Source organism: Melopsittacus undulatus, chromosome 5 (genome assembly GCF_012275295.1).
Source record: "Melopsittacus undulatus isolate bMelUnd1 chromosome 5, bMelUnd1.mat.Z, whole genome shotgun sequence".
Taxonomy (NCBI): domain Eukaryota; kingdom Metazoa; phylum Chordata; class Aves; order Psittaciformes; family Psittaculidae; genus Melopsittacus; species Melopsittacus undulatus.
The window spans coordinates 84,568,059-84,584,437 of record NC_047531.1 but is presented as its reverse complement, the minus strand read 5'-3'; the positions used below and the strand labels follow the sequence as shown (position 1 = coordinate 84,584,437).

Genomic DNA, 16,379 nt, shown 5'->3' with positions numbered 1-16,379 from the left:
CAGGGCGTCCTCATGCTCGCCGTGACTAGCGCGGCCAGGACCACGTCCCTCGTCGCCTTGGAGAGGGTCCCGGCGTCCTGGCGGCCTTACCTTGCCTACCTGCTGGGGCTGCTGGGCATCCTCCTAGCCGGCTACGCTGACCGGCTCTGGCCCCCACGACGGGCCGCCCCGCTGGCGGAGCCTCCGGCCGCCCCCCCGGTCGCGGACGAAGCCCCGGTGCTCAGGAGGAGGCGGCGGTCCAGTTCCATGATCTCCCCCGAGATGTCGGGCGGCGGCTGCAGCAGTAAGACCCACCGGCGGACATCGCTGCCCTGCATCCCCCGAGAGCAGGTAGGACAGGAGCCGGGGGACGGGATGGGTCCGAACTTGGCTGGAGGGGTCCCGGCGGCGCCGAGTGGATCTCTGTTCTCCGGCCGCTTCCCACTGGAAGGGCCGAGTACGGTGCGGGCTCTACCCTGGGCTGCCGGGCTAGGGCTGAGGTTATGGGATGAGCGGGGCTCTCCGGCCCCAGCCTGACTCGCCCCGACTGCGGGCGATGGGGAAAGGAGCTCGGGGTTTTCTTGCATTCTCAGCCTTTACCGGCGTTTGCTTCTCGTAAGCCTGGCCCGAGGGTTGAGGCAGATGTTACCCTCTACGCTCTAGGAGGTGGTGGGAGCCTGCCCTCGGCACGGCCCTCAGGTGTTCCAGCATCACTTACGAACCTTGCTCTTTCAAAGCTTTAGTTTCTCGGAGAGGTAGTTTAGCCCTCTTAAACTTTCTTTAAGCTTTAAAGGGGATGTGAGTGGGTGAGCTGAGCAGCCTGTCCTCGGTGGAAGAGGTCCCTTATCAGGGTGATGGCATGTCATCTGAGGCTGTCCCGCACAGCACTGGTCTCATCTTTGCACTTTGCCTCCCTAGGGCTGTTCCCTGCGCCTGTGATCAATAACAGGTCCCGCTCTGCTGCGCTTGTGGGAACTGATACGAGGCACATGCTATTTCTTTCAGCTTTGTTTCCTTTAAGAGTTAGTGATTTGAATGGGTCAGTGAGAACTTACTCTGTTAGCAGCAATGCATTCTCTTAAATACATACCTCAAAATAAGAAGGTAAAAAGAAAGAAACACACAATTATCTCAGCTCCACAGCTGTGTAGTCATGCCATGGACACCAGGTCAGCTTAGTTCTGCACCCAAAGCTTTTTCTTGTGTTTTAATTGAGGCTTAAAACTGCCACACGGAAGAACCGTTCGGTGGGTTGAGTGTAACTGAGCATATTGAAAGTCAGTGCAACCCTTGCTGAGCAGTGGAAAAGGAAACCTGGGGGAAAATAAGTGGCAAATGGTGTTAAGTTCTCTTTTTCAATTAGTATTGAAAATTACCCTGTGCACTGTGGCCAGCTGAGGAGTGTGTGCTGTACACCAAAGGTTTGCATTCAGGTTGCTGGATAAGCAGCTAAGTAGTCTCAAAGTGATGGCATCTAAACATATGGTGTGGGAGGCTCGTTTGTTTCTGGGAATGGTTTGATTACATCCCTTTGTGGTTGGTTGTGACATTTTCTAGCAGAGGGCCTGACAACCTTCTATACTTGAGGCTTATTTTAAAATAACTGTCCTTATTTATTTAACATTTTTGTTTAGGTAAAATAAATATTTGCCACAGTGTCCAGGCAAATACAGTGTGAAAAAGTGGAAAGCTGACCCAGTTCTGACTGTAATAGGAGCAGAGAAAAGGGTGTAAGGATAATTTGTATATACAGTATCTAAGGCAAGATATTAAAATCGTTTATACTTCCTTGATGACACTAGGTATTGCTGGTAATTTCTTATAATAATCATTTGTAAGGTGTTAAGCATATTTCCACTCTCACACTTCAAATAAAAGCAGCTTTTTAATTAACATCTCTAAATGTAATCATTCAGAGACAGGGCTCACTGGTTTGTGATCATGTCCTTTTGGAGGGGATTCAGATCACCTGTATGATGATTACCAGAGTGATGCATAACAAGGTAGATTCTGCCTCCCCAGGGGTACATTACTTGGGGACGGTGATCAGCTTTGCCCCGAGCGATTCCCACTTCCGAGCTGCAGAGCTGGATGGGAAGGAGCTGGCGACACTTCAGGTTACCCACTGCAGGATTTTGGCACATTTCTCTTCCTTTTGTTCTCACTCACTATTAATCAATATCAAGGTCTGGTATTGCTTGCGTCACTGTGTGATTAGAAATGGATGACTACTTTCGAGTTTGGGGAGACTTGTTGTCTTTGTTTTCTTAAGCACAATGTGGCTGTGTGGATGTGACCTTTCCTCCCTAAAAGCTGTCCTCTAACATAACTGTTTGATAAAAGAAGGAAAAGCTGAAACAAAGCTCTGTAAGGACCCTGAAGAAATGCTGAGAGAAGTAGGACTCTTCTACAGCAAACAAAGTGTTTGTTGATAGCAAAAATCGGCTCCCCATAGGCTTAAAGAAACCATAGGTAAATGTTTCTCTTTTGGACAGCTTTTAAATATAACATGTTAAAAATAGAGATGAGGGCTTTATAAACAAAACCAGGCCTTCCCTCCCCACGGTTTTGAAGGAAACATGCTCTGAATGTTTCTGATCCGAAAGATAGCTTGGTAATACATCTGGGAGCTGCCAGTCATTTTCATCAGGTAACAGATCTACTTATTGCTTTGAAATACGCATTTTCATTTGGTGAGTAACAGTAGGTGAAGTTTTAGAGATGTTTCCCATTGCCTGTTGTGTAATCTTTCCTATTGGTGACCATTTCATTGAGCTTTTCTTTTTCTAGAATACATTCCCCTCCTTATTTGACTGTATTAATATGAGAGTCTATAGAAGTCAGAAGTTCTGCATTTATTTAGTCACACACATCTCAGTTATAATCTGGATTTTTCCCTGCTAGAATACAGAACTGAGTCTGTGTGGCCTTGTGCTGTAAAGGATAGTATCAGGAATTGCAAACTGACATCACAGATAGAGGTATTAACATGTTAAAAATGAAAGTATAGCTGTTTAAGCTGCTAGTAGGAGCAGCTGGAAATGTTTATGGCATGAATTACTCCTTCTGTAGAAATGCCTAATCTTAGTTGCTTATCAGTTCCAAAATAATTTAAAAAGCAAACCTGTTTCATTAAAAAAGCCACCATCCAAATTAAAACCACACCAAGATTTAATCTGCTTTTGTTGCTAAAAAGTAGGTTTTTATTTAATTCTATTTTTTGTGGTTGATTTTTGTATCTATTCTCTCTCTTTTTCGACTTTGGCAAATTCTTAAGGCTTCCAGTTTGGTGTGTGTGTAGATGTCATTGAGAAATGTGTGCTTTGCAACAGCCTCCTCCTGCTCCCAGCTGAGTGTTGTCTCCCTGTGATTTCATCAATGCTGGCTGAGGATGCTCAGCTCCTTGAGGGCTTGCTCACCCAGATTTGAAAGAGAGAAATTGTGAATGGATGGATAAGACAGTGAATGAACGAACAAATGGTTTGGGGTTTTGTTTGCTTGTTTGTTTCTTTCATAAATGCACCAGTACTGCCAGCATAATGGCTTTTGGAGTTTCTTCATCACGTTTGCAAACATAATAGTATTCCCTAGAAGTGTGGAGAGGATGTTGGGAGGGCAGAAATGTGCTCTGCGATGTAAAATACTGTATGGCCTGTGTGTTCTAGGAGCCTGCGTCTCTGATCTCTGTTAATCCTGACAAGCAACAGTCCAAAGGGATGATTTTGCCTTGGTGGGTAATACTCCACAGGGGATAATAGCTGGACAATTCTAAACCTTGCCAAAGGCTCCTAGTTGTGCTTTAAAGCCTTGTTTGTTTGTTTTGTTTGGGGAAATGGGAAGGTTTCAGCTAACTTGGATTTATTACAAGTGTATGTTAACTGAACTAGAGCAGCTGCTGCAAGCAGTTCAATCTGCTTGGCCTTTTCAGATCTATTCCCTTAGTCTAAAGTCTGTCACAGGTATAGCATCCATCTGGGTTTAAAGTACTTCCAAGTCCCCAAACCAGGGGTGACACAAGCCCATTTGAGAAGGCTATAGTGAGGCGCTGAGTCTTGCCCTGCTAAAAGACCCGGATCCATGCAGGGGGTAGCACCAGAATTGAGGCATTTCTCCTGCAGCTCTGATGTCTCCATCCCCAGCAGCTACATGAGCAAACCCGTGTCTGTGTCCTGTGGCTCCATTTTCTACACGTTTTCCTTCCTCCTTTCTCTGCTCTTCCCCCCTTCGGAGCAGTTAGAGAAGCAGAAAGTGTTTGCCTCTCTAAGGGACATCGGAGGGTCAGTCACTTAACTGCATTGGTTTGAGGCTTGGTCGCTGTTTTGTGCTGCTGCATCTTTCCCTGCCTGTAGAAAAGTTACTTTTCCAGATAAGTAACTCGGTGCCAGACTCCTCTGACTTCCTCCAGCAGCAGCAGAAGGTTTTTTGCTCAATTTGACCATTTTTTCGTGTGTTTCTGGATGGTGACTCTGCCTGTTCCGCCTGTAGCCTGGGAAAGTTGTGAGCCAGGACTGTCGTTATCGCCGGCTGTCTGCAGAGTTGAGAAGACAATACTGTAACAGTTCACATGGTCAAAGATATCTCTTCAGTGATAAGATCTAAGGAATGGAGGAGAAAAAGAAATGTATTTGTTGTTGGGCTTGGAGTTAGTCTTTTGTTTGTTGGTTTGTTTTATTTTCCAAGGGAAAATTAAGGCTTTATCTATTATTGTCATTGTTTGACAGTGAGAACTTTGTAACTGCCAGGAATACATTGCTTCCCTCCCTTTCCTGGTTCTTTATCATTCTGCCCTAAAGAAATGACAGATGCACCCTTACGTTATAACCAGTTTTTAATACTACGTATTCTATCCTCTGGCCTGAAAACAGGAGAGATCAGAGTGTGGCATACAGAGATCTCAAATTCAGGCGAGGAGAAGGCAGGTTAAATGTAGATATTGTACTTCTTGTATGTCAAAGTTATGTCTTCTATTAGACACGTTGTTTTATATACCATATACCTCCTTTTGCTAATAAGCTTTATTGAGCTGTAATTGCTGTGATAAGATTTACTGGCATTACCATGTAGGTCACTAGAAACCAAGCAATACGGGGGAGTTATGTCATCTGGTGACTTGCTGAAACACAACTGTGTAAAATATTTAAGTAAGGCTCCAGGAAAAATCACCCAGGGATTCCAGACCTAAGACTCTATTTTCTTTTGCATGGCTTCATTTACGGCTTCGATTTCCCTTTTTCTCCCTTTTTTTTCCTTCCAGCCTCACAAAAATGTAAAAACTGTGGCTGAGGCGATTGGTTTAAGATCTATTTTTGTCAATCGGTTAAATCGAGAAATGTACATTATGGCATATTGGCCAAAAAAGAAGTAAACTACAGTAGTGACTTTCTGCTCTTGCTGCCTGAAGTGTGAAAATGCAAAGCCGGGGAGCTGAAAGAAATCCTGTGTATGCTGGGTTGTCATGTTAATTAAATAAACAGGCAGAACAGTGACCCTGTGTATGAAATGTGTTCTGAGGAGCTTGTTGGGGGTTGGAGGGGAAAAACAGTGACCCATGATGTTTTTGATGTTAACTGTGACATTTGTCTGAATTTGACCTAATCTGCTGTTAGTGTGCTTACGTTCCAGCTCTGTTTTTGGAAGAGGCTGAGACATGGCTGTGTTTTGCAGATTGAAGGAATATTGCTTGGGGTTTTCTCTTCAAAAAGTAATATATATATATATATTTATATATATATATAAAATTAACCCCAGCATGGAAGTGGAACGAGTGCTGGGTTCTGCTGCCTGCAAAACTGCAGGGCTCAAAATGGGGGTGAGCTGCCTACATCCTGACTGCTTTGAGCATAAAAACACTGCTGCAGTTAAAGCTCTGGGCTAGTCACTGTGATTTACTTTGGCAGTCTAATGGGAGATGTACAGCTTTTAGCATACTGCTTGATGGGTAAGGAAACAAATGTAAAGATTCAGATAACAAAGTGGAAGTCGGGTTTTACCTTCTTTGTGCGTGGGTTTCCTTCTCTGGTTGATTTGAAAAGGTTTCTTGTGTTTCCAAACCCTTTCCTCAAAGTCTCTTCTGTGTTAGTCAAACTATCGCTCAGAAATAAACGCCTCCTTTTGGACTCTGTAATTTTTAAGTTGTTTTTAAGGGTTTTTTGGCTCTTTTTTTTTGGGGGGGGGGGGGGGGCAGGCAATTGTATTTTTATGCAGGTGTTCAGTTTTTGGGTTTTTTGGGTGTTTCTTTTAAGTTTGATTTGAACTTGGCTTGCTCTAAGACTCGCTGCAAGTACTGTGATAACACAGGAGTTCTCTCACCAGGGTAATGGCTTGATAAATAGCAAAAATAATTCAGAAACCCCCAAAACACTTCCTGCCCACGTTTTAACTCGTGGGGAATATGTTTCTGCTTTCTAAGATGTCTTTGGAGAGTAAATGAGTTGTGAGAGGAAGAATTGCTATACTTTTTTTGCCAAGCTTTTACTTTCCTATTTTCCTTTTCAAATGAAGAGCTTGAGCTGCTTTCCTTTTCCCTCTCCGTGGGTTCATGCAGTTGCTACAAGCCAATGATTAGTGTTATTCTGGTGGTGGGCATGCCCCATCCCCATCCCTATCCCCATCCCCATCCCTATCCCCATCCCTATCCCCATCCCCATCCCCATCCCTCGGAGCCGGGGGGCCGGGGCCGGCGCTGGCGGGGCCGGCCCCCTAGAGGGCATGAGAGCCCCAATCTGCGCCTCCCCAGCCCGCTGCCAAACCGGTCACTGCCTTAACAACCTAAATCTGTCCGTGGTACTTGGCTGGGCCCGCATCGGGGTTGGGGTTTGTGCGTGTTTTGTGGGCTTTTTATCTGTTCGGTTTATTTGTTCTTTATTTTCTATTGTGGGGTGTGTGTTGTTTGGTTTGGTTTGGTTTTGGTGGTTGTTTTTGTTTGTTTGGTTTGGTTTTTTACCATTTTCCATTGCAATGGGTCAAATGTTTTGCCTTTAGTGGAATGGCTGAGGAAGCGCAATGAGGTAGGGGTAAAGCAACAAACCTGATGCAAAAGGTGGTTGTACTTCGTTCATCTGGGCTCTTTGGATGTACTAAGAAGTAAATTATGGAATGATTTTGGTTGAAAGGGACTTTACAGGTCTTGCAGTTCCAGTCCCCTTGCCACAGGTTGCCTAAAGCCCCATTCAGCCACTAGAACAGATTGCCTAAAGCCCCATTCAGCCACTAGATCAGGTTGCCTAAAGCCCCATTCAGCCTGGCCTTGAACACTAATAGGGATGGGGCAGCCACAACTTCTCTGGGCAACCTGTGCCAGTGTCTCACCACCCTCATAGTAAAGATTTCTTTCCTAATATCTAAGCTAAATCTACCCTCTTCCTGCTTAAAGCCATCACCCCTTGTTCTGTCTCTATATGCACTTGTAGAAAGTCCTCCTTCAGATTTCTTGCAGGCTCCCTTTTGGTAGTGGAAGAGTGATATAAGGTCTCCCTGCAGCCTTCTCAGGCTGAGTAATTGGAACCAGAGCAGTGGAAGGTTTTGGCCTTTGAAAAGCCAGTTATAGGCATCATTGGAGATCATGGTCCAAAGAAGCAGCTGCCTCTGTATCTGTCAAGAGTCCAGAAAAATAAGCTAAATCACCATTGCTTTATCAGTTGTGGCACCACATGGCTCTATTCACACATACAACTATCAATAAATAAAATGGGAAATACCACATGAAGAGAGCAACAGCAGAATATGCTATGGGATAAATGGTCCTTCATTCCTGTTGAACCTAGGAGGCAGCTGGATGGTTTCCTAATGCCACCTGAAGGGTTGCCAGATGAAAGTTACAATATATAGCACAGGAAAAATACCGGTTATAAGACTTTGGCTGGTGAAATTCCATTGTTAATGTTGGAACTTGTCAGGAAAATAACTCTCAGCTGGCACTGCTGGTCACCAAAAACGTCCATGTGTGTGAAGGATTATAGTGAAATTAGGTTAGTAGATTCTTAGTACAGAGGGCTCTATTGAGTTTTGGTCAGCCACAATGGGTGGTTGGGGTCCACAGATAGCCCAAACCTCTGATCATCATCTAAGAAGAGACTAGATGGATATGTAAAGATCGACCTAACTGAGGAGTGCTGAAGAGGTATTTCTGTAAGAATTGAAGAATAGAAGGGTGTTTGGAGAAAAGATACCCTCCCTCCCCCCCAAAAAACAACCAACCAAACAAAAAACCCCAAAACTAAACCCACAAAACCATTTGTATTTATTATTTATTGAAGTTTAGAGATTCCTTATGCCAAGGAAGGCAGTGATTAGAAAATCTGACCATTACCTACTCTGAGTAGCATCCTTACAACTGATGCTTGAGTAAATTTGGCTATAAGCATGTTTGTGAAATGAATTCCAGAGGGGGAAAGAATTGAGCTTTTGGATGCTGGAGGTTAACTGTTGTTTCAGTTATTGCACTACCAGCAGGTTGCTGATACTTTACCTGTGCATGAGTGGCAGCCACAGCACCAGTGATAACCTAAGTTGTTCCTTACCCTGGAGTATAGATACTTCTGTTAGTCTTGCTCTTAATTATTTGCTATGCAGTTTTAAATAAACCAATGTATGTTTGTGTTTAGTGTCATGAAGGATACATAGGCAGAACATATTAATGTTCTATTACCTATGTTACATAAAAATACTGATCCTTAGCAAAAATGTACACCCCAGATTTACCTTAAAATGAGAATGTGGGGTTGCTGGAGAGGCCATAGTGTTTGGCTGTCTGCCCTGTGCTGGCATTGAAGCCACCCTTGGGAGCACTTACGTTTGCTCCCAGTTGTGTCTGCTTAGTAGTGGGTGCAGGCGCTTGGAAGGTGATGGATGGCTTGAGAAACTATGTCCCAGGGATTTTCTTTCTCCAATTCTATGAGCAGTGATCTAGATATGCTTGCCCAAGCTTTTTGTTGTCTGCAGAGTAAAGCTTGTGAAACCTTGTCTGTGTCCACACATTAAATCCCTACTGAAATGACAGCTGTAGAAAGGTGCAAATATCTGTACAAAAGTGTATATTAAAAAAGGCTCCACGTCCTTGTCTTACGTGCTGTCCACCCTTGCCACTTAATGCTGTTTGAAGTGCTTTTATGATGAGATTAATTCTTTACTCCCTTCTCTTTCTTACCTCCCTTTTCTTATTGCAGCCTGTTTGAGTTCATCAGCTAACTTATCTAACTTGGGTTTCCTTGCAGAGTAGACTATGGTGCTTCATTTCCACTACATACCCACACTCCCCAATGCAGACAGGGCTGTTTCTATGTTGGTATTACCGAAATCTTTCCTCTGATACTCGCTTGGTGAGTGGCAAAAATGTGTTGGATGCTGGTAGAGTTCTCAGGTGCATTTCAAGAGAAAGATTACTAGTGATGCTAACCACAGGTTGCTCTTGACAAGGTCTGATCACTGTATGTTGTGTTGATGAGGATCTTCTTAAGTTCTTTTTTGTAACGATTACTGATAATCTCCGTCCTGTCTCCTCTGACTTCAGTCAGAACTGTAGTGCTCAGTTCTCCCAGTGTAACAGGCTGATCCTTTCAGTTCCATCCTTAGTGCAGAAGGGTGTTTTCCTGTGTTCCTCTGCACAAATCTGCCTGAAATGTCACCTGAGACCTTGCAGTACACTTTTATAGATGTGTGTATACACACACATATACATATATCTTCATATATACATAGTTGTATGTATATATGTACTCAGATTGGTATTGTGTAGCCTAGAGGGGTGGAATTCTTCATCTGAGAGCAGTCTGCAGCTTGAGTTGTGTATGACATTGTTCTTTCTGGATATTTAATAGCATTTTCTAATGTCTCCACAGGCTTGACTTTCTGTTTGTTATAGTTTTCTTCTTGTTATTGTTATAGTTATATATATAACTATATATAGTTATATATACCTAGTTATATATAATATATATAATATAGGTAATATATAATATTTATAATATAGACTATTGTTATAGTCTTTCTTGCAAATATGTGCCAAATTTTGTAGAAATTTTCTTCTTTTATTTGTAAAATATTTGAGGGGTGATTTTGATCAACAAATAAATGCTGGTGCCTTACAAACACGTGTTCTGACATTAAAACTGGAGATTGGGGCTACAACTCTAGAATAGAGGTGCTAAGCCATATAGGTGTTTTGCATTGTATCTCTGGTGCCCTGACTGACTTGCCATTAGCTTTAGCTGTGCCATGGAGCTGAGGGCTGGCTGGGCAGGAAGAGCTAATAAGGCCCCTCTATAGCCTAAGCTGGTGTGATTCTTGTGGTCATAAATGGGGGTTTGTTCAGCATGAAGAGTGACAAGACCAGTTGAAATAAATAGGCAACTTGAATTTTTACAGCTAAGTTTGATGAGCTTTAGCTGGTAAAACTTGTTCTGTAATGGATATGTTATTGCTGCTGTGTACCTATTCTCAGGGAAGTTAGTGTTTGTTACTTGTTAAGACAGTTCTGAAAGTTTATTTATTACAACAGTTTCCTGACATTTGCTGCATTTCTGTTGATTCTGAATTCTGTATGAGCTGAAATGTTGCAACATAATTCATATGCCATTACTGAGTTGTAGTGTTTTTTAAGACCATTTAAGACCTTAATTCATATGCAAGTGCCATTTAAATGCAGTCCTAATTGTCTACTGATTACACAAAGCTGCATATGAATAAACATTTTCTATTCAAGAATTTAATGCTGTACTTCCCCTGTGCTTGCAAGGAAGAGAGGTACAGGGAAGACTCTGCCAGGGATTCAGAAGGTTAAAGGATGGCAAGGGTTGAATGGGGGCTTTACCCCTTCCAATAAAGGACCTACTCACAGTTGCAGTGCTGCTCAGAAGCAGGCAGGTGTACCAGTTGGTGTGTACAATTTGATTACTTTAGGCAGCACTGGCTCTGTACATGCCTCATTATGGAGGCTGATGCTGAGAAATCTGTTCAGTGACAAATACTGTCTGTGTAATATCACTATTGAAAACCGACTTCGGGGTTGGAGAGTACAAAATGCTAATTGTTACAAAGCTTACTATGATTGTGTCAAGCAGTGTAATAGAGGAGCACGGGATAATAGTGCAACAATTAGATGGACTGAGGTGCTAGCTCTAAAGCATGTATTCCAGCTTAAATTCTACTTAGTGATCCAAGCCTGTTGTTTCTTCTCGGCAAGGCACCTTTGGAGTCAGAGCCAGCTATAGGAAATACTGGGTATCGGGGCTTACCTGAAATTTAGGATGTCTAAACCTAGCTTTCTGGACACGTGTGATGCGGTGAGACAGACGGAGATGGCAAACCCTGTTTCTTGGAGAGTTACTTGAATGTTTGTAAGTGAAGTAGTAGGTAGATTGTCTACTTTTTCTTAAATCTATCCTATTCTTATTTCAGCTTTCTCTTCGCCTGTGTGTACTATGTAGATCTAGTCCTAAAACGTGATGTCTTTGGGTGGTAGGAGATGATGGAGGGTATATATTTGCAGATAGCAGTGACTGAGACATAGATTAAGTGGTTTTCATTCCAATGTTTTAGCTGGTGTCATCTTTGGATCTAGATTATTTTTCCCCCTTATATATTATAACATAGGCAAGAAAGAAGATCTTTAACCTTAAGATTTCCTGTCTTGGACTGTGATCTACCACTTTCTGGAAACCCAGACTTTTAAATTCTATGTTCATGCCTGGACATGCTGTCATGTTTAGATCTTCAGAATTTGTTACTCTTTTGGAAACTGCAACTGATACGTGATCTACAATGATAAAATTCTTGGCCATGAGTTAGTACAACTCCTTAGTGGAAGGGAAATGTATGTGCTCATTTCATGTTCTGATTTGCTTTACATACTGTCTCTTCTCAAATGAAAGTGTAAACAAGCTGAGGAAAATGTTGTTCTTTAAACTGAAGTTAATGTATTGCAAAATTTACTGATATGTACTTAAAAAACCCAACCCCAAAACCGCTCAGTTGGTGGGAGCAGTCACAAAGCAGTTTCCTTAACAGCCATTCAGTTTACTCATGAGAACTTGGCCTGGGGGCCTCTGGGTCTTTTGTTTGGTTAAGGTCTTTAGGACAGAGATAAAAGAAACGATCTGATTGTCTTAATCATTCGTAATAGCAGGTTAAGGAGAGGAGAACTTCAGGCAGAAACTTGATAGCCCAGAAAGTTGCTTTCTATCTTTCCTGTGATCAGATTGCTATCTGAAACAGTGAATCAGTGTTTGTAAGGCATGATTAGGTTGTACACTGTCTTTTGAATACTTGAATTTGCAGTCTCAGATGTTTTCAGTGAAATTTTATATATCTAATTTTGTAGATGTATGTATGTTGGGTTTTACCTTTTTTTCCCCAAGAGAAATATCATGATATGGATGCCCACAAGCTTTGAGTTAACAGCTTCCTTAGTGCCACTCTTCTGAATAGTCAATGTGCCTTTTTGATCTAGGGTGTTTACATGAACGAGCTGATTAATCCTAAATAATTCTTTATCTCTTAGCCCAGCTAGTCTGAAGCCCCTTTCCTCTCTCATGAAAGACAGGCCAAACAAGTTAAGGGTAAGCTTTGGATACTTGCTTATACTTCCACTTATAAGAAAGGTGGGTTAGATTAGTTTCAGACTGTCAGTGATGGACATCAAAGAAACACTACAGTTTTGTCTGGTTTATATATATATATATATATATATATACACATACATATATGTTTTTATATATTTATATATAAATGTATATTATTTATTTTTTTTTCCTTAGCTTATCCCACTTCTTTCCCTTCAACCAAATTCAAGAGCATCTAATGGTTTTATTTGTTTATTTTGGTGGGCTGGACGTTTGTATGCTGAACCAGAGACCCCCATCCATAAGTTTGAATCTATGGTAATGCTATCTCAGATTTTAAGGGATCATTGTGTTACCTGCCTCTAAATGCTGAAGTTTTAATGCAAAAATCTGTTGGTCTCATGGCGGAGATTTCCATATGTTGATGATACACATACTGTGGTCACAATATGTGATATGAATGTGAGGGGCTTGTACAATAGATTTATTTAAGAATCAAAGGTTCAGATAAGCACAGGTAAAATTTCCTGATAGTGTGTGAAGTCTGTGTTAAGAATATATGTTAATTGGAGAAAAATGCTCACTGGCTTTTCATTTGTTAACACCATCAGGTAATGCATTTAGTTGATTACCAGAGTTATTTCTCCTCTCGACCTTTTCTCAGAGCCTGCTAATTCTAATAATATATATCAATATATATTTAATCCTTTGCTTTCCATATGCTGTAGTGGCCTTCCACCTTTTGGGACTGTTTGTTCTGAGCGATGGCTGGAGTGATAGTGCGGCTTGTGTGACATCAGAAACATTTGTGTTGGCAGTCCTTCCTCCTGAAGGACTCTGACGGTGGTGAAGATGACTAAGTAGAGACAGATTTATGTGGAAATCTTATTAATACCCATAAAAGAGAGAATGAAGGCATAAGAAATTTGGCTCCAAATAAACAACCAAAAAATGCTGTGTTCTTAGAAGCATTTGGCACAGCTCCATCATGCCTTTTGTGGGAACTGGCTCTTTGTCTGGCCTAATCTTGATTTCTTTTTATTTTCTTTTTAAAGATTACTAAAAACTTCCACTTTTCCCAAACTTTTCTCACAGTAGAATAAAATTAATTTTCACTTTGGTAATGTACAAATCAGTTCATTATTTCAAAGACAATGTAAACCAGACGTCTTACCTTCTTTCTCAGTAAAGATTTAATGGTAGCTGTGCTGTGAGATCTTTTGGCACCACCAAATGTTACTAGATGTTTTATGGTGCTAATAATCAAAGCAGTTTACAAAGAAGGGGAAATGTTTTTCACCTACAGTATGTGATGGCTGGAAAGAAATTGTATCAGAGATGTGAAATCATAATTCATTTTTTGGTACTTGGATGTAAAATTTAGCCAGACTCTTAAAGAGCAAGGTCTGACCTTCATAGCAGATGTCCAGCTGTTCATAATGGGCTTTATGGGAGGTGGTTCTGGTGAAGTCCCTTAATAATTTAGCTTTCTGGAAATGGAACATTAATGACAAATTGAGCTTTGCACGTTTGTTGTATCCTGTGTATGTATCATTTTGCCTAGCCTGTAGCTCTGAGAATCTCATAGGATCCCCTGCCACTGCTGTCTAAAGCTCCCAAGAGCAGTGCCTTGCTTGGCACACCCAGCACTCTTGTTTCACATTAGCTGTTTGTAGCAGAAGTCCCTCTATCCTACTGCTGGAAAGAAAACATCCTTCAGTCTTAATTCAGTTCAGCCCAGAGGGTGGTGAACATTGAAATGCATGGGCAGCAGCAGTGGAGTGAGCTCAGTGCCTGTCAGGAAAGACTTGCCAGAAGCTGGATGAAATGGTCTTCCTAGCAGTTCGGTACTGGCCTTGGGAGAGGTGCTGGTGATGTTTGTTGCATGCTAAGGCACATGATTTTGTCTGTGTAGCTGCAGTAAGGTTTTCTGCTTAGCAAACTCATCTCTATTTTTGCTGTAATGCATTGTATGTACAAAAATACTGTGTAAATAAATACCTGTGTGTGTTCTTGGCATATGGGTAGAGGTTTTGTCCTGGAAATTATTTCTAGTATTCTGAACATTGTTTTTTCCCTGTTCTTGTGGAATGTGTGATTGAAACAATTTCTGTTTTCCTTTAAACTGTTACTGTAATGACCCAGGCATGCAGTTAGTCAAGACATTGTGGTTTAGATCTGTAACTGATCCATGTACTATTGGGTCTTGTACTTTTTCCATATTTGTATTATTTTCCCCAGCAAGTAAGATATGCAAAGCTCCCTCCAGATGTGAGCACATACTGATTGGAAATAGGAAGCAATGAATTAGTTTTTAGGGCTGGCTTATGAGCAGAATCTGACTCTTTATTTGCTTACCTCTGTTTCTTGAATGCCTGTAGTTTTTGTACCTGCTATTACCACTGCCACTGAAGTTGTGACCATTTCAGAAGACCAAAGCAACAACAAAGTGAAGAAAAAAATGAAAGAAAGAGATCATCATATGTATCTTTTAATGTTTGTCAGGGTAAAATATTCACCATGAGCTGTTGCTTACAGACCTGAAGAGACAGCTGCCATATGCACTGGTCTTTGGTCACTTCCCTTCATCTGGTAGCAGTGGGAAGCATTCTGTATTGAGCAGTTGTAGGTGGTATTGATACCCTGCAAGCCGCACAGACTTCTGGCTTGACATTGTGAGTTGTATTATATATTCAACTTGTGCTGAACTGGGTGACAATAAGGGCATTTGGCATCTCACAAGAATGACTATGCTGCTGACAGATTAATCCTGTGTTAGCTTTCATATTAAATGTTGTTGTGGAAAAGCTATGGAAGTTAGTGTTATTTCCTTTTGGGCCAGAGACATGCTTAGAACGTGGGTACTGAATTTAGTTCTGTTTTAATGGTGAGCTCTTCTGAGCTGCTGTCTTCTGAGTTAAAGGGTTGCTGTATACCTCTGTAGGTGTCTAGGAAGCTGGCAGTGGTGGAAAGCCTGAGTGCTCTTCTTCTTGGGTGGACTGTATCTTGCTTGCCATTCTTGAGGCAACTGAAATACTAAATTGAGGTGGATTTGTGCTGTGTTTGTCTTGTCTCATTCAACTTCCTTGCTTCACCTGTGTGATTTACCCAAGACCAGCTAGCTTCAGCTGGCTCAAGAGGTCTCAGAGGTCTCTTGTTTGCCATGGAGGCCAAATGCATCATATCCGCTCTCTGCTGGGTGAAGCCTGGAACCCTCTGAATTCTTCTCGTACTTTACAGCTCCTCCCTGCTTTGTATATACAAACAACATTCTTTGAGAGGACCAGAGGGCGGAAATGGCTATGAACAAAAACCATATTTTTCCTGATATATCAGAAGATACCGGAAAAGAACAGTGTGCTCCATGTCTGCTGGGAGCTGATTTCTTTTCATCCTGTTCATTTTGTATGAAAAGAAAACCTTTGGGACAATAATGGTAGTAGAGCACCTCAACAAGCTGTCTAGGGAAATGCCATGTGTGTACATGGAAGATTCTTTTAGACTACCCTTTAAGATGTTCTTCCAAGTGGGTCTAGATACCTGCTTTTTCTTAGGCAAGCATAGCCTGCCAATGTTTCCCCCCTGCCTATATCTGCTTGTGGGCTGTGTCCCCCATCTGCTGGCCAGCATTCCCATGCAGTGCCAGTTCCTCTCGCTATTGGGATGCAGAGCTCAACCAGTAAGCTTTGTTTATGTTCCACTCTGTGAGCAATGTGCAATGTTAACGTTACTCTGGAGCCAGGAGCTTACAGTCTAGGATTACTGATAGGGTTACTGAAAAAACAGATTACTTGCATCTCTTCTGCTTTTATGCTTCTGGTTTCTCTGATTCAGGAGTTGCTG

General features: G+C 42.0%; 1 protein-coding gene across 1 annotated transcript in view; it reads left to right on the top strand.

The window, feature by feature from the left end:
* The first annotated feature begins 236 nt into the window (after nt 1-236).
* PDE3A (phosphodiesterase 3A) overlaps nt 237-16,379 on the top strand; it is a 218,762-nt gene continuing 202,619 nt past the window's right edge. Inside the window, exon 1 of the mRNA XM_034063030.1 lies at nt 237-330. Coding sequence (XP_033918921.1) covers nt 247-330 — 84 coding nt within the window. The 5' untranslated portion in view covers nt 237-246. The remainder of the gene's footprint in view (nt 331-16,379) is intronic.